Source organism: Doryrhamphus excisus, chromosome 22 (assembly GCF_030265055.1).
Source record: "Doryrhamphus excisus isolate RoL2022-K1 chromosome 22, RoL_Dexc_1.0, whole genome shotgun sequence".
In the NCBI taxonomy this organism is placed as follows: Eukaryota; Metazoa; Chordata; class Actinopteri; order Syngnathiformes; family Syngnathidae; genus Doryrhamphus; species Doryrhamphus excisus.
Window position 1 is genome coordinate 2,758,515 of NC_080487.1, and position 18,425 is coordinate 2,776,939.

At 42.3% G+C, this 18,425-nt stretch overlaps 1 protein-coding gene across 4 annotated transcripts in view; it reads left to right on the forward strand.

The window, feature by feature from the left end:
- Positions 1-30: 30 nt before the first annotated feature.
- The window catches only part of si:dkey-191m6.4 (rho GTPase-activating protein 22), a 23,505-nt gene continuing 5,110 nt past the window's right edge, over positions 31-18,425 (forward strand). The window contains exons 1-6 of one of the 4 annotated variants that reach the window (XM_058061420.1): positions 31-194; positions 3,107-3,142; positions 4,624-4,793; positions 9,846-9,984; positions 12,548-12,617; positions 17,594-17,722. In XM_058061420.1, the coding sequence (XP_057917403.1) occupies positions 45-194; positions 3,107-3,142; positions 4,624-4,793; positions 9,846-9,984; positions 12,548-12,617; positions 17,594-17,722 (694 nt within the window). In that variant the 5' untranslated portion in view covers positions 31-44. Of the gene's footprint in view, positions 195-3,106; positions 4,794-9,845; positions 10,046-12,529; positions 12,618-14,443; positions 14,904-17,593; positions 17,723-18,425 lie in introns of those variants that run through there. The other 3 variants (XM_058061421.1, XM_058061423.1, XM_058061422.1) reach the window with 3 other exon arrangements.

An 18,425-nucleotide genomic window follows, 5' to 3' on the forward strand; every position in this document is an offset into this window, starting at 1 on the left:
CATTACATCCCACGTGAGGCACATACAACTACTAGTAAAACAGCATGGACGTCGGGAACGACGGGAAGGTTGACAAAACGTCCGTCATTTGCAAAGAATGCCGCGTTAAGAAGCCGTACAACGGCAGCATGAGTCTACCGCCGCCTCCCCGTCAAGTTCCTCGTCAGACACCGGGGGAAAACCAAGCAAATCAGGTCAGAACAAGTGGATCTTCCCCTGCAACAAGTGCACCCCCCCCCCCCCCCCCAACAACAAACAAACATTGATTGCACTGTTGAAAGTGTCACTTTAACTTTGTTGTTGCTGTACTGTATTTTTTACAGCAGTAATTGTTTAATTGTTTTACTCCATCACTGAACCACTGCTATTGGAATTACATAGCTGAAGTGAAAGTGTGAGAAAAGTTGTTTTTTTAAAGTGGTTGCTGTTTTAAGATGGCAAAAAGAATGATCAAGAAGTGATGCGTAGTAAAAAAGACAAACAGCACTTTAGTTGAATTTACTACCAAGTGCTAAAAGGAATAAAGCCAAATCCTTTTTGTAGGACCATACAGAATTCTATTATTTTCCCTTTGCTTATTTGCATCATGTTGAATTGTATCAAATTGCAAGAAATTGCACCATATTTTATTGGATCTCAGTGATTTGAACTAAATGATTATCGCATCGTATCGCCAGAAAATTCCATTTATCGTTAAAGTATCGTATCGCTGGCGGCGCATCGAGATGTGAATAGTGTATATATGTATATTTATACATGCATACATATATACACATAAACCTTGAAAAGTCCTAATAACCCCACAACTCACCAAATAGTTTTTTTTTTTAACACCACTGAGCTGAGGAGTGCTGAGTGGACAGAAATAAGATCTCATCAGACGCACTCATTAGGCATCAAATGGCCTGATATTGACTCAGCCAGCTGTAGTGAAATGTGGCCCAAAGCAATGAGGGCCTAGAGGAAGAAATACGCATTTGATTTCTGCTTTATTTGACCTACAATTCACATTATCAAAGCATCCAACTTGAATATAGAACACACTGATAAACCAAGACCTGGGTTGGCCCTGCAGTCAGCCAGCTTGTTGCAATCTGACGCTCCCAGGTACACGCACACCGCCAATGCAATTGAAAATCAATCCACAGCTCCACACACAACTAGATGTATTGTATTTCTGTTACTCAACTTTTCTTCCCCCCCACTCGGTTATTCCATTAGCTTGTTCTCCATCCCCCGACTCGCTCACTCTGTGTGTCAGTCACGTAAATAGAACCTGGCTGGCAGAATGAATAAAACTGCTGCCGCCGCCATGCCACGTGGCCACAAATAGAATCTAATTAATTTTAATTACATGGCTTTAGTTGCTTTATCGGCTGAGAAAACAACTGAACTATTGACTGGAGACTAGAAACGAAAAATACTACTCTCTCTTAAAAGTTTCATCAGTAATTTGCTTGTTGTGTAGATTATTGCTTAAGAGACATTAAGGAACTTTTTTTCCTACGTATTTTATATAACAGGTTTTTGCTTTGCAAACAGGCCCATAAAAAGTCAGATAATAAGTCAGTCAGTCCAGGAGCTGCTCTTGTCCTCTCAACTCTCTTCATTGCCATTAGTGGATGAAGTCATGGCCATGTGCTAATTGGCAGTGGCAGAAGTCATAAGGCAGAGACACAAATATGGGGGGGGGGTTGGTATAAAAGGGGTTAGAGGGGGCAACACCTGTCTAATTGTGGCCACTCAGTCCATCAGTCCATCAAAGCACTCTCTTAATAAACCATCACTTGGCTTTCTTTGTCTTAATTGCAACGTTAGCGTTGGCTTGTATTAACATAACTATGGTATGCTGTATGTTAAGGACACAATTGGATGGCTTTCTTGTCTTATTACCGCAATAATAAATCAATAAATTCATCACACAATAAATGAAAATTAATGCAAAGCCAAATGCCACATCCCCAGTGTGGGAATATTAATGAGCAAGGTGAGCACATCAACACAAAACGATCCACTATGCCGAATTTATTATTTATTAATTGTTTCTTTAATTAAAGTGGTAGCTACAAAACAAAATTTCCCACCTCCAACATATCCACCCAAACTACACATCGAGATGCCGAACCTTCGCTTTGACAGTCAACACTTACGGAGACGTTTGGTCGCCAAAGTAAATACAAACGTAACAGCGGAAAATGGTGTGCATCACAAAACGTTCGCAAAAGAAAGGCTGCTCATTAATGCATTTGAAAAGCCAAGAAATGCTGCAAACCTTGGACAGACACTATGAATTTCCTGTGAGAAAATATGCCAAAAAGATAAATTCCGCCAGTTTACATAATGAAAGACTATATATTCAATCATTTTCTACCGTTTAGCAGACAGACAGCTGTCTTCGGGCTAGAGGCGGGGTACACCCTGGACTGGTGGCCAGCCAATCACAGGGCACATATAGACAAACAACCATTCACACTCACATTCAATACTGTACTACTGGATACAATATAGCATCGGTGAGTAAAAGCTTGTCTGAAAACGATAGTAGGAAAATGCAGTGGCTGAAAAAGCCAGACATGCTCAATCAATAAATAATGCTAAGTCAACAGTCACACCTTCATCAGCGCAGACCCCCCCATACCGCCCCAGAGGTCCCGTTTTCACACCGCCCCTCCCTCTCAATACAACATTTTCACCAAGCAGTGTTTCAATATTTCAAAAGGTTCTCTCATATTCAGAGTTCAGTGGTGAACACATGAATGGACATGGTCATTTGGTTTCATGCGGACCAAGCTGGCTGAGGACAGCTGTTGCTCAGACCACCTTGATCCTCTTGGCAGTCTGAGAGAGTACCCGTTCACATTTAAGCTCCATATTATCACCAATGTCCTCACTGGAGATTAAAGAACATGGCAATTAAAGTAAAAAAAAAAATAGTGCCACGCCCTGGAGGAGTATAGTGCTTTAAAATACTGTTTTCATTACTAGTTTATCCTCATGTTGTCCTTGTCTTACTACTTTTCTTTTTTTTGCACGTCATGTGACCCCTATCTTGTTTTCAGTTGGGCTCATTGCTGTGTGATCAATGTGCGATCGTGTTTCTTTGCAGGTGCTGCTTCATTTCAGCTGCTGTTGGCTTTTGTGTGTGAGTGCATGTATGTCAAAAAAAGCCCCCCCACCACACACACACACACACACACACACAAAACACTCCACCCTCTCGACATCTCTTTCCATCTTTGCTCTGTAATAAGAGCAGCTGTGGCCGCTCTGATTCAATTGCAGTGTAGGACTTCTGGCTATTATCCCATGTAGACCCAAGCAGGAGGGGGACTGGCTGCTCCTGCAATAACACAACAACTCATACATATAGGCATCATTTGGACTAAACACTTTGAAATACAGTAAACCTCGGATATATCGGATTCAATTGTTCCCACTGGTTTTGTCCGATATAAGCGAAATCCGTTAAATGCGTATACTGGAAAATGTCTGTTTTACGCATATATAGGATTTATATCCGGTATATGCGTAAATCGGATTTTATCCATTATAAAAAGGTACTTCCTTGACTATGTTTCCAATGTACCTGGACGCGCAGGCAACGCTGCAAATGACGTCGTATAGCGGCCTGTCACGATTCGCCGAATCGGAGCGCCACGATGCGGCCATCCGATATATGCGAGGGAAATTTAATGGAAATGCATTGGAACGGGACTGGAGATTTTGTCCGAAATAGGCGAAATCTGTTATAAAAAATCCGATATATGCAATGAATTTTTATTGGAAATGCATTACAGAAAAATTGGTTCTTTTTTATCTGTCCGTTGTGAGCGAATTTCCGATATATCCGAGTCCGATATATCCGAGGTTTACTGTAATTGATATTTTCAACTTTGTTGTCCATCTAGTCCATAATAATCCTTTAGGTTTGTTGTGTGAAATATGGTCGCTACAGCACCAGGGGACAGGATGTTGTCGTTTCCATTCAGAACTGTTTTTCTACGCTGGTTTTTGGCAGTTGTGCCACTGGAATGCTCCGGAGCGAGTAATTACCGACCTATACCGTAGCATCTGGGAATTCCCCACATTTGACTTTGAATTGAAAGGCATGTCATTCCTCAAACCAAAAAGTGGCAGGGACCAAACATTTAAGGAAAGTGGTTAAAATGCAGCGGGAGATTTACAGTAAAACTAGAAGACAATTCTAGTAAGACCAAAAGAGGGAGAATTAGGTGGGGGGTAGGTAGTGATTAAGAGGATGACGGTGGTGACACTTCCACAGCTTAATTAGGTGGGTGGGCGGGGGATGACCCATCCCCCCCTCTTATTCCCACAATGAAACATCCCGATGAAAACCGGTGAAGAGTTTGTGGAAAATCTGGCATGTTAATTGTGGTTCGGTTCATGTTGTTCTAGTGGGCGACCTTCCCCAAAAAAACCTCCATCCATGAAAGCGGATGCACCACTATGAATAATGCAGTAGGGAGGGGTGGAGGCCACTGGGCGTGTGCACGGAAAGATTTTTTTTTTTTTTTTTTTAAATCACACACACAGAGAGGGGTAGTTCCTCCTCCTCCACCCTTTCTCGTTCCATTCCCCTCCCCTGTGCTCCCAACCCCCTAGCTGACGGCCGCACTGCAGAAGGTCATAGAGAGAAGAGGAGAGGAAGAGGAGGCTGAGACGGAGGCAGACAGGGGCGGGGTGCTTGGATGTACAGGAACATGCCGAGAGGAGAGCCTGCTGACAAGCCATGACAACCATGCTGAGTCCCAAGATCAGGCAGGCCAGAAGAGGTAGGACCACATTACCTTATCTGGCAACACAGCTGTTAGTATATGAGTGACATGCATGTTCATACATTCATACATTTACATTGGTGCTTATAGTGTATCCCCGCATTATTGTATATATATACTGCAGCATTTTTCTCAATGCACAAATTAAATATTGCTGTGTGCATTCTGTTAGAACCAATTGCATCTCTAGTTTCATCCCAGCTATCAGCCTACCGTCAGCTGCTGCGTGTGTGTGTGTGTGTGTGTGTGTGTGTGTGTGTGTTTAGCCGGTAGCATGTGTACTCTCATAAATGGATGAGTTAATATACCCATGTGTGCTTATGTGTGATTCCTTCTTTACTACCAATTATTCATCTGGATGTGATTAAGATGTAATGAATAGCTTCCCGAGAATGGAAGTGGGATGCGTAATATCCTCTCCCGGAGTAGCATGAAATTGGTCCTGAAGAGGTTTCAATGTGTATTTGCATATATTATCAGACAATAGGGTACTGGTCATGTGTGTTTTGTGAATTGCTACCTAACTGCTCACATCAGTCTCGAGCCGCATCAAGTCAGATTAGTAGCATTTATATTGTGTAATATTTACGCTTAACATCCAAATCAGATTAAAATAGCACACATCCTTTGCCAAATGCTGTTGAGTAGTTTAAAAAAAGTGACGGACATAGCCATGGTGTCAGTTTTTCTGTCAGATCAGTGTCCCGCTGCACATTTGTTGCGTGAAGCCCGTGAATAAATGAGTATGTGACAGATGTAGCAGTCTGGGACATTCTCAAAAGTTCCAAGCAGGTCATGGAAGGGACATAACACAGTTGATATGTGCTACAGTGCTTTTGGGAATACTGATGTTACTCACAATCCTGTGCTTGTGTTCATGTAGAATATTGACCAGACCGATCTGTGTGTGGGTGTGGTTTGGATAGGAAATGAAAGGGAAACCCTTGAACAGGGGAACACAAAAGATAGATATCATCAGACAAGTGGTCTAATGATTGTGTCTTAGGGGCGATAAGTTGCTAAGTCCTAGCCGTTCCCCTAAAAAGGCGTTTCGTTTGATGATTTTCAACCAACCAATTTTTAACCAAAGGTTAAAGTGGGTTGTTTTGTAGAGCACATTGTTCAGTGTGAGAAATTTCAAGTCCATCCAATCCAGGGGTCAAAATGATGGGCTTCATAACAGCGCCTTCCCTGTGGTACATTTGTCAGAAAAATAATAGCACAGGAAACGCAGCCAAGGTGCATATTTGGCCAAATATTCACCCTTTTGTGTGCTGCGGTTCAGAAGTAGGCGAGATAGCTTACACAAACTTAGACTTAGTTTATGTATATTTGACTCCATTCCACTGATTTCCACCCAACGTTGTGGAGCGACAGCAGATGTATAAAACAAACTGTTATGTGAATACCCTTATTAATCAACAAACGCTTATTTTTATAATTTCTTGTTGAATAATTAATCACATCCAATCATCCATAAGATGTAGAATGTAAAGAAAATCTCTGAAGTGAGAAGAAAAAAATCAAACTGCATTCTGGGTGCCTTTTTCGCACTGGCAACGGAGATGCCGTAGCTGCTTTAATTGCCTGCATATCAGCTGCTTCCCTCTCCTACAGCATCTTTTTGATGTGCGTTACCATGGTTTTATGATCAAAGTGGTGCAACGTGATAAATCGCTGACATCCTGCCTTTCTGCATGAATAACACATTCCCACACCATATCACGCCTACAAACGTGGCCACAAATGCACACATTGCTGCATCCGTTCCGTTCTGCTGCAGCTTCCATGTACAGTATAGATTCTATATAATGTGCCACACCCCCCACTGCCGGGCTTGTTAGTGTGTAGATTTAAAAACACACACACGCCGGTCAAGTCGTTTATCAAATGTGAGAGACAAACCGCAAGTTCTGCGCTGATGCACCTGTAACTCTGTGCAACATAAATCACCGTCCAGTGACTAGATTAATGGTATTAAATTCCACCAGCATGCCTGTGCATCCTTCTGTGTGTGTGTGTGTTAGTACGAGAAATTAAGTGCATGTATATCTTGATGACATATTGTCAGACATATTAAATGCAGTATGGTAGTCCAACTGCATGTATGAGTGATTATAAGAGGAAATGAAAGAAAAGGTTTCTAAATTTTTTTCCCCAGCACCTCTACAAAGACTTAAAAAAAATGACTTAGCATTTTATGTCAAAGGGAGGGGCTGCACGGTGCTCGAGTGGTTAGCGCGCAGGGCTCACAGTTCAGAGACCCTAGTTCAATTCCACCCTCTGCCATCTCTGTGTGGAGTTTGCAACCGGGTACTCCGGTTTCCTCCCACATTCCAAAAACATGCTAGGTTAATTGTCCACTCTAAATTGTCCATGAGTGTGAATGGTTGTTTGTCTATATGTGCCCTGTGATTGGCTGGCCACCAGTCCAGGGTGTACCCCGCCTCTCGCCTGAAGACAGCTGGGATAGGCTCCAGCACCCCCTGCGACCCTCGTGAGGATAAGCGGTAGAAAATGAATGAATGAATGTCAAAGTGGATTTTTACAGATTCCTTACTCTTGTGGTTTAATAATAACCAGGGTATATTTTTATACAGAAATGCTTCCTTTTGTGAAATATGATTTTGGACAGATTAGTAAAGTATAACCATGTCTCTGTTCAAGAAAACTGCAATGCACATTAAGCATGCACAGGCTGTGGTTATGAATGGCCAAGTGACCAGACTGAAGCTCCACTTCAGCCAAGGAAGGTCTGAATCATGCTGATCACAATGTTCAAATTGGAGCTTTGGCACATTTAGTCCAAAAATCAGTGACTCAAGTGTGAATCACAGACCAGTGTGTGTTCCACTCACACACAGCAGAGGTGTTAACCAGTGGAACGCTTTTTGTATGACTGGTGGCAAGGGGAGGAAGCACGGAAATATATAAAGGCATGTGATTTGGAGGATTTTGAAAAAGCGTCTCAATGGGGCAAAATTGCCAAATTTAAAGAAATGGCTTTCGGGGAAACACACAAACTACAGCAAAAATATGTCCCATCGTGTTTAAAGTTTCATTTTAATTAAATTTGCCTGGCTGCAGGATTTCATCTGAATGATATCTCAGTGGTTGCCTGACACCCCCAAAGCTATCGACAGTATATAAAGTACATGAGCACACTGGTGACAACCACCGTGTGTGTTAATGAGGCGCTGATGTCCATCTCAAAGGCTATTAACATCATGACAGACAAGAGAAACGTTGATCTAAAATGACTGTGGCAGCCATTTGGCCTGAGTTGAGTCCATTTCCTGGCTAAAAGCAGCAGAAATGGGGAATTTCACAATCAATCAATCAATCTAGAAAGCCCCCAAATTCAGTTCCATTCATTTGCAGACAATGATGGCGTTTACGGATATGTGTGTGTGGTGAGAAAAATGTGTGTAAAAACAATTTGTGATTTAGTCAGAAGCCACGCCCCATGGCAAGACGAACTAGAGCGCGTCAAAGGAAGACAAATAGAGGGACAAATTATCATTGTGAAATATGACAGAATGTCACAGCATTAAGGATACACATATAGGGGGGCTGTGGGAAAGGGTCAAGAACCACTGATGCCCTTAATAAACCTTAGGTATGAATATAATTATACAGAAAGTAAATCTGGGAATGTTCCAATAGAAGCTATTTGAATGTAAACAAAAGAAAAGAAGAACAAAAGAAGGTCATTGGTTGAATGATCTACCTTGTCAGGTTTTTCAACAGGTGGATGTTGCAGCCAAATGGTAACGGTGCAAGAGCGATGACTGGACATCTGCAAAAAACAAACAAAAAAACATTATAATCTGAGAAAAATCTTGACAAATAGGAAGCTTATTATTCATACCTTAGGGCAGGGTTGGACTCTTTTGTAAAATTTGCCCCATCGTAAGGAATGTTTCAATTCACCAATAACTTCATATCTCGCCCCCCTTGACCATTGACCAGCCTATTAGAGGCTCATTCTGTGCTGCAACACTACCACTGTAGACAGTTCATTTTCTAGTTCTTGGTTTCCATAATGTAATATAAATTCCTGTCTTGTGTGTTGACGCTTTCACTGCCACAGAAGCGTATCAAAACCTTCCACCTTGTAAGCAAGGTCAAAGCCATCGGCTATCTCTGAGGAGCAACCGGCTGTTTTACGTAACCAAGCATGAGGATAAAATTGAACTCTTACACCTTGCCTGAAAAAAGAAAAATGACATTCCATTAGAATCATTGATTTTGGTTCCCAATTTCTCCAGTGTATTATTGCATGTGTGCAGCACGGTGGACGTCTGCACATTTGATTTGTATAAATTATTCATGCTTATTAAATTGCATAGCCCGGTTTGCATGCCAAGCCGTAAGTCCATCGCTGTGTAAATCCATACGGTGCAGGTTGGTGGCGTAGCTCATTGGTACTGACGCCTGCCTTTGTGACTAAAGTAGACATCCCATTAAAAGAGGCTCTTATCTCAGTAGGGAAAATCACATTGAGACACAGCTGTACGACTGCCATTCCCTTTGCATTGAAACTGTCCTTGACTGAGCTCAGGTTTCACACATTTGCTGAGAATGATTCAGTCAGTCAGTCCCATGTGGTCCTATTATCTCAAGCCAAAGCCTCTGCCATCCCACCGCCTTGTGGCAACACAATAAGTCTCTGGCAAGGACCTTCAAAAATGGAAGGCAGGTGAAGGGGTGCGAGGGGGTGCACTCCCCCAGGGTAGGTGTGTGTGTGTGTGTGTGCTGCTCCCCATCACTGTCTGTATATTATCGTATTTGAGCCTGCTGCCTCTGTATCTCATCTTGAGGTGTTGCAGCCTGGGGCAGAAGGTTGTGTGTTCACAAGTGAAGTGTAGCATACACAATGATAGATAACACTATAGAAGGAAAATGGGGGGGGGGAAGAAAAACATGGCATGTGTCCAATGATGATAATTAAACAGCCCCTGCAGTCTAAGCTCGGTCAACTCTATTATCGACTAATATCCAATATGCACATAAATTAAGAGTAAAAGTGTGTGTGTCTGTGTACAGCCAGGTCCAAAAGCATGGTGATGGGCGAGGTGACGCGGGGTTCCTGCCAGCCGGCTTCGCCCAGCCTCCAGGAGGGGGCGCTGAAGGCCGGCTGGTTGAAGAAGCAGCGCAGCATCATGAAGAACTGGCAGCTGAGGTGGTTCGTGCTACGGTCAGATCAACTCTACTTCTACAAAGACGAAGAAGAAACTAAACCACAGGTATTTGGGAAAAAATGGACAAGTTTCTACTCCTTTTCTATAAAAGCACTGGATTAAATTCTGTAAATAATGAAAATTCCCAACCACTGCCGTGGTAAATGATGGCTTGTGACATTCCCAGTGCATTTAAGTGCTTGGGTACAAACAGCAAAATAATGGTTTGCCCCTCTTTTAGTGCATTCATGTAAAAATAGAAGATAGGAGATACCTAATTGATACCGTTTCCTTCCTTCTCTAAGACACCTTTGGTGACGTTGTGCTGACTCATATTTAACCTCTTTAATAACCACTCACTCACTCAAGTAATGGAGTGGGTGGGCCCATCAGAAGGGATGGCAGATGACTGGAATAGGTTGACATTGCTCTAACAAGAGGGGATGATGTAATCCAACAACAAAAAGGCAGCACACACAGCATTTAAAACACAATAATCTTCCCCCGAGCGTTCCTGCCTGAAATCTTGACACTTTTATTGATTTCAGTCTCACCGGATGACGGCTTTTCATTTAATGTAGACCATCTGCTGTCACTCTCTTTTCACTCACACAAACACACAAAATGCATCCACCTAGAATGACGTCTTCGACTCATTGCAGCCCCTATTCTGCGGGGACCGAGATTACCGAGAGCACGGACAGACTCTCTTTAATCAAAGCTCGCCAATACTCATCTGAGCTATATTGATTTGCAACCCCTGATGCATTCAGGTCTGTCCCACACACACACAAGACTAAATGGGCATATGCACACACAGTATACTCGGGGAAATGAACACTTAGACCGAGACGCAAGCTCCCGCTCTGAAGACAGGATGTGTGAGAAAGTGTCATCCTGGCCTTCATTTTCTCTCTCATCTTCTAATCGATGGGATATTTGAAACGGGGAGTGGTGCTCGGGGGAGGGAGGAGGCCGAGGCTTATTGCAGCAATGGATAAGTCCACCCCCTACAAAGATGATAGAAGATACAGCGGTGAAGCTACAGGGTCTCATTTACTTCCTATGTAGGAGTCAGTAAAACATCAATAAATGGTTGCTGGACAAACATCATGAATTCTTAGTTCTTTTGCAAGGTATTGTACTTTGCTGACATTAATGATTTTAAATTAATCTAAATGTAAGATTACTCTTAGTCATTCCCCTCTCTTAATATACGAACAAGTCAAGTTCTCTGATTCTGTTTGTTTCAAAAGAGTTCCGTTCTGAGACTGTGATGTAAGTCTTGGAGGTTTTGGTGTAAGTCAGTTATTAGTATCCCTAATTGAAGGGATACTTCAGATTTTTTAATTGTATGACATCCCCATCAGCAGTGTAGTGCATCAATGGTGACTTACCCCCACTTTGTCCTCCCGTGAGCAGAGTTCTGGTCGTTTTTCGGTGTTGAGGAAAGTAGTTCCGGTGAGTTGTTGGGGTTGCTTATCAATTATTTTCTGTCTGGGGTTAGGAGTTAGGGTTAGCGGTTAGCTTAGGGAAATGCAACACAATGGAGAGCATACAAGCATATTCAAGAGTCAAATTGCATGTTGAGTCCTCTAATTTTGTACATGTTGGCAGGGCTGCACTGAAATGAAAGCCTCTCGCGCCCCTCCTGACAAGTTACTCTTAACTGCTAAATCTTCCACTATTGTGGTTTCGTTTGTAAAAGAAACTTTGGTGCGATCCAAATGTAGCGTGGGTAACGATACACTGGCTATTTTGGCACACTGTGAAAAAAGTGGGAATTAGTCTTGGGGGGGGGGGGCCCGATTGGTTACTGCGTCCAAAACGATGATGGACATTTGTAGGCAAACCTGATGAAGGTGGGTGTGTCTACGTCAGTTTATGGCTAGTTGAAGCGATGCATGTGGCGTCATGGCGACCGAACTCTTTATGGGCTTTTAGTAAAAAGACAATGTAAGATTATTCAATTTTAAAACTTACACGCGTAAAAGTAAATTGTGAGTTACTTTCTATTCAACATTGTCCAATTGTGTTTTGATGCTGTATCCCATGCTCATCTGACTGCATGATTTGTGTCCTCGGGTTACATGTTGCCCTTTGTTAATCATTCATTCCCTACTGCATGTGTTGCCCTGAGCGCGCAGCACCCTAGGGAGCACCCCCACACCCACCAATCCCCCCGATTTCTAACCATTCCCCTGCGCTGCATCCGGCCACAGCTCCCGCCTTCTCCATTTGTTGCCATGGCTACTAATGTTGGCGACGCCTCGCCCACTGGCTGAGGCGATTTGGCAGACTGGGCTGCGTGTTTGAAGGAGGATGGCGGTCAGCAGATTAACATGGCCGGCCTATAGATGCTAGCATCTCTTCACAGCTCACTTGGTCTTAGTTGTCAGAGCGAAATGGGTATTGATCTGGATAATGTATTCTAATCATCTGTGTGGGTCTTTGCGGATCACAATAACGCACACGTATTTGAACTCACTAAAAAAAATATGTCCTGCAAGATGCAAATACGCGTATAATACATGTCCTTCTGTTTTTCAGGGCTGTATACCCCTGCAGGGATGCCAGGTGAATGAACTTACAGCAAACCCGGATGAACCTGGAAGACACCTTTTTGAGATTGTTCCAGGTAAGTTGATCTTCTTGGTCTTTAGCATTTCTGGAGGCTAACAGCAGGGGGCACTGTTACTGTTAACTAGCGTTCAGGAACTCTGCATAACATTCACTCAGAACTTTGATGAAACAATGACCATTTTTACTCCAGATCAATGCGAAACGTCTTAGTTAAAGCGCTACTGATGACTTATTATTGAACCTTGTAAATTCTTGTGGCTCTCTGTGCCACTCTGTTACTCAGGCGAGTGTTTGTTCAGGGATCTCTCCTTGTGTTTAGAGTGGCCCACCGACTTGTGTTGGTCTGTGTGTTTTGTTTATGGCAAGTCAACATTACAAAAGGCTGTGAACTCCGATGATCCTCTCACCACGAGCACATACGCCACAGGAAAGCGATCAGGAAGAGAATATAGTATGTTGTCCCCAAATGACAACCAGAGATGTCTGAACACCTTGAATGTGGCAGTGAAATAAGCTCACTATTTTATAGGAATGTCCTATAATATCAGCCATACAAATACAGTCTGTTAATAACGCACCATATTGTACGCTAACCGCAGAATGCATGCAAACTGAGGCAATTTTGTGGTGTAAATTGGTGACACTAATCAGGACGGACGCTAACTGAGGTTGCACTGTATGCAGTTTTTGGTCATGGTTTATTAATGACTACTGTTGAGACAAAATATATATTTTTTTTAAAGTTCTGGTGTTCGAATTGGGGGGGGGCAAACATTTCAATACACACTCAGTATATTTGTACAATGTTTGGAAGATTAATATGAATAACGGTGAATGCCGTTGAAATGATTTTTGAAATTAATGATTGAAAACAAGGCAAGGAGTGGTGAAAAACGTATCTTCTGCATCAGACATCATCAATGTAGCAGATGAAAATAGTGCTTCTATCAGCGTTCTTATACAAAGTTAGGCTATATTATACTGAAAAAACAATTATTAGCTGATAAAAGTGCATATTTTGGTTAGTTGAACCAGTAACACATTATTATTCTAAACACCATATGGCTACAATGGATAGGTGGTAGCTTTATATTACTGGTATGTCAGCAGTAACTGAACATTGTCTCCCAAAGGAGCCTAAAGACCTTGACATTTTGACCAGGGCGTGTGTGTGTGTGTGTTTTTGTTCACGTGCATGAACTCTGCGCTCTTGTCCTTGTCGGAATACTACTCCCAGAATTAATTTGAATACAGTTTCTAAATGCTGACTGTCTGGGGAACAAAACTGTCAGAGTTTGGCCTGCATGTTGTTTTATTATTTGTGGCGATGCTGACTGCAAACCGGGGGACCCACACAAAGCCGATTCCTTAGTCATGTGCCTAATTTGGAACTTGTATCAAATCCTGCGGACATACGCTAAACTGGCAAATGACTGGAATTTTTCAAATGTAATAACAGCTGACTCGTGCATGAAAGGTTTCTATGGTAGGTTGGATCAGTGAAGCAACCCAGACACACAATATATAAATCTGATGCAAACAATGGAGACAAGAGCGGACAATATTGAGCACACTTGACTTCAAAGTTGTTGTAGTTTTAGGTTAAAATAATCCTTTACCGTCGTCTCTGTTTGGTGACTATCGTGAAGAAAAAAGTGTTTCTCCAGGTAGCTGATGTTGACATACGTGCCCTCATCTCTGCACAGGTAACACTGCATTCCAAATATGGGTTAGTGGGGTGATAAACTTGTGGCTGTAAAAACAAAACATATGTGGGATGTCTTTTTTTCAAGTCAAAATATTGAGTAAAAAAAAAAAGAAAATGGAGTCTTTGCAGACAGTCTCTCGCACAGATTGATTGACATTGTCTGTTTTCTTTAGCGTGCTTACAAGTTTGTTTGGCAAAGATTGGAGGACGACCCATCACCCAGTTCCTGCACACACAGTGACACAGAACCAAAGAGAGAAAGAGAGAGAGAGAGAGCCTTGTCACACTCCTCCTCAGGGATTTACTTCTCTCCAGGGGGGCTGAGGGAAAGAACCTGCTGCCCACACCACTCAATGAGAGGCAGGAAGAAAGAGGGCAATGAAAGGACAGTACACACGGGTTCTAGAAGCGGGACTCATTTGATGGGATTCTGTTGGCGTTGGCGCCGAGCATGCCTCACTGGCAGCTTCTGGCCATCGGTGCTACCTGGGTACTGAGACGCCGCTCCATGCTGCAAGGCTTAGGGCCGAAAGAGCCCCTGAGAGTTGGTACCAGCTGCGGCCTGAACCACTCGCTCAGACATGGGGCCGGTCTGCTGCAAGCCGGACAGACTGAAGAAGCTACATCTCCAAGGTAACAGGAAACAGATGCTGGAGCTTTTTAACTAGAGTAGTAAAGAGCCATGTGAGGGGTCGGGGGGGTAACGCAGACTTTGTCACTTCGTATTGAGGCGCTAGATAATGAGCCAAAGAAAAGAATGGAGACTGCGTTATTTACAAAATGTATTGTACTGCATACCGTTCGGTAACTGGCTTAGCTAAAATAAGTTTGTCTGATAGCAATAGTTAAAGAGTTTTTCCTGCAGAACCTCCACGGTATATACAGTAGAATATCGTTGAGGGTCTTTGTCCTCTGTGTCACATTTATAGCACAAATATTGGGTCGGGAATTTCTTGTGTTCTGTTTAACCAGGAAAGTCCCACTGAGATTAAGAACCTTTTTTGCAAGGGACTCTAGTGGGGATAAGCAGCATAGAAAACTGATGGTTTTTAAAGGGAGTCCTGGCAGGCGAACCTCACATTAATAATGTAACATTAAAAAACAAGTACAGGTTATTGAGGTCATCTCTTGTATTTTCAGTTTGGATTTAAAATCCTTCAGTCCTTTGGTAACATATTCCATGTAGGAACACTTGGAAGCTGTTTCACCAAGTTCTCCGAGGGCATATTGAACAGACAGAAGCAGCCGATCATTTGGCCGAAGAGAGTAAGAAACCCGGCACTCACAATCGTAATTATTGCACACTACATGTTTTTTTAGTTATCTATACATAATTGAATGTCTTTAAATGAGGGATCCCTCCAGATCCCCTTTATCCCGTCCCATACCTTCCATCCCTTTATTGCAGCATATTGATGTATAAGTCTTTATAAGGCCCTCATCGCAGTATCATCTTTGATGGCAAACACTAAATGTCCACATGACTAGTTAGTTAACAACTTACAAGTTGGGATGTACCATTTTTAACTTGTTTGACGATATCGTCACACTCACTAGTTCCGATTCCGATGTGTAACATCACATGTATTTTTATGCAGCAGTGTTTCTCAATTATTTTCTGTCATGCCCCCCCCCCCCCAAAGGACAGACATTTTTTTTTATCACCACCCCGACTTGTGATAGTATTTAATCATGTATTTATTTATCATTTACAGTACAGACTGAACTTGAAACTGAAACCAGGAAAATGCAAATGGAATTCTGAAATTTGTATTGTTTATCGCGATACAGTCCAAAAATATTGTAATTATATGCTATGTCCACCCTAATAGAATACATTCTATATACTATAGATTAGTATATACATTATATATACTAATACTGCTGGTTGCTGCTGATTCCCTCAGTAAATAAGACTGGAAACACAGTCAGTAGTGGATGCAGTACTAGTGTATACATCAAGGGCTGAAAGACAAGAAATACTGACATTATGTAACGCAGACAAGCTCCTTTTTAAGGCTAGCGGTCAAATACAAAATGTGGCATAATCATCCATGTTGTCTTATATCTGGGGTTCCCAGTATATGTATGTGTTTCTGGCAAATCTTGAAAAGTGCTATTATCCGAGATTGGAAAAGGATTATCAACCCTGAAGGACAAAGTAGGAACTTGGATGGAATTCTTTCAGATTAGTGATCTTTGTTAAGCTTTTTGTTCAAGGGTTATTGGATATTAACCCCTTTCACTTTCATGTTTATGGGCTGATTTATGTGACTCATTAACACATCACAATAAACACTAACCCACGAGCGCCGCCAATACACGTCTGGCATGAATAACGTAAAATTATAAGATAAAACTGATGTTGCTTGTACTCACTTGAAATATTGTTTGTAATTTATTATATTGTCTGGTACTTTTCATCAGTACTTTCATATCAGGCTATAATGAACCAGTGGGTTTTGTTCTGTGTTTTATCAGGTAATGATTGTGTGGAGAGGAAGTGTCCAGGCACCTTAATGTTTATGTCTTGGTATACACAACAGTATCCACATGCTGTTTATCCATATTTCTGATACTGTATGCTTCCATTGTGTTGTTTGGAACAAATATACATGTTCACCATTTCAAGTGCACATCCACATTGGCTTGACCACACAGTGTTCATCATGATGGTGTGACTTTGCAAAGCTGGGTGACGATGGCTTTTAGCTTTATGGCTCCACTGTTTATCTTTGGACTCCCGTCTGACGGCTAAATGACGCCCACGCTTAGAATTAAAATACACTTTAGAACAAAAAGCTGAATGGATCTGCTTTTGGTCTGGGTGTCACTGTCCTTGTATTTTTTTACACATTTTACACAAAGATGTGCAGCACTATTGCTACTTATTGGTAGTTATGGAGATTTTTTTATACAAGTATTAATTGTGCTCACTGATAGACTCTCAAAACAAAGCTGTTGTGCCATCTAGTGGTTAGAAATATTAACAGCACATTGATTTTAGGACAGTATTTATGTGTGTTATTTTCCCACTATTGTTTTACCAAGCAAGTAATACAAACGAAAATATATTAATATCTAACTGCAAGGCATTTAACACCACATTCCAAGGCTGACCAAGTGAAATATTCCTACAATATTCCTACAATATTGTCCTTGGTATGAAACACACTCAACTATCTTCATGCGTGACAAGTGACCAATGTTTGCAGTTTTAAAAAGTGAATACTACCACCTAACGGGAGTATGACATAATTATTGAGAACCGCCGAATACTACTGATCTCTGGAGGTGAACTAACCTGTGGTTTGTGTTCACAGGTGGAACAGGGGAGAAGGACCGTGCTCCGATCAGCCATGAGTCCTTCCTTCTCATGGCCAACTCCCAGACCGACATGGACGACTGGGTCAAGGCCATACGACGGGTCATCTGGGCACCGTTTGGCGGAGGTAAAACTAAAGTTTGAATGGAAAGATCATAGAAAATACTGCATGTCAAACCATCGATATGAATTAAAATATCCATTATATTCATTAATCCATGTCGGTACATGACTCACCTTTTGTGTCTGCAAAGCAAATAGTCGTTCTTATCTCGCTGGCTCACGAGTGTGCTTGATAGTGTTCCAGAAATAAAACGAGTCTTCAGAGCATGAACTAGAACAGTTGGGGCAGCTGAACAGCAAAGAGTTGGGTTACAGTGACATGGAGAATAAAACATACAGACCCGCCAACATGTATGTACACATTTTTACACGTGTTGAGCTGCAGTGATGTGGAAAGTTAAAGTTGTGGAACGGATTTAAACTGTAGTCATATTCCCCACAGTTGTGAGTGTGAATGGTGGTCTGTATGTGCCCCGTGATTGACTGACTGGTTACCGCCATGGCGTACCCCACCTCTCAACTAGGATAGACTCCAGCTCATGCACGAGCCTGATTAATAGTACTCCACAGTTATGCCATGTTTTGGCTATAGAATAGATCTGTCGCCGACCTCTGCGCCCCCCCCCCCCCCCCCCTCTCCAGCACCTAAAATTCTACACACATTCCCTGAGTGTCGTCAGCTGCCTCCTCCGTCTGTCAGCAGGACGTACAAGTCTATAGGCTGCAGGCAACGACGTGCATTAGGAATTACTCAAATGCCAGAAGCG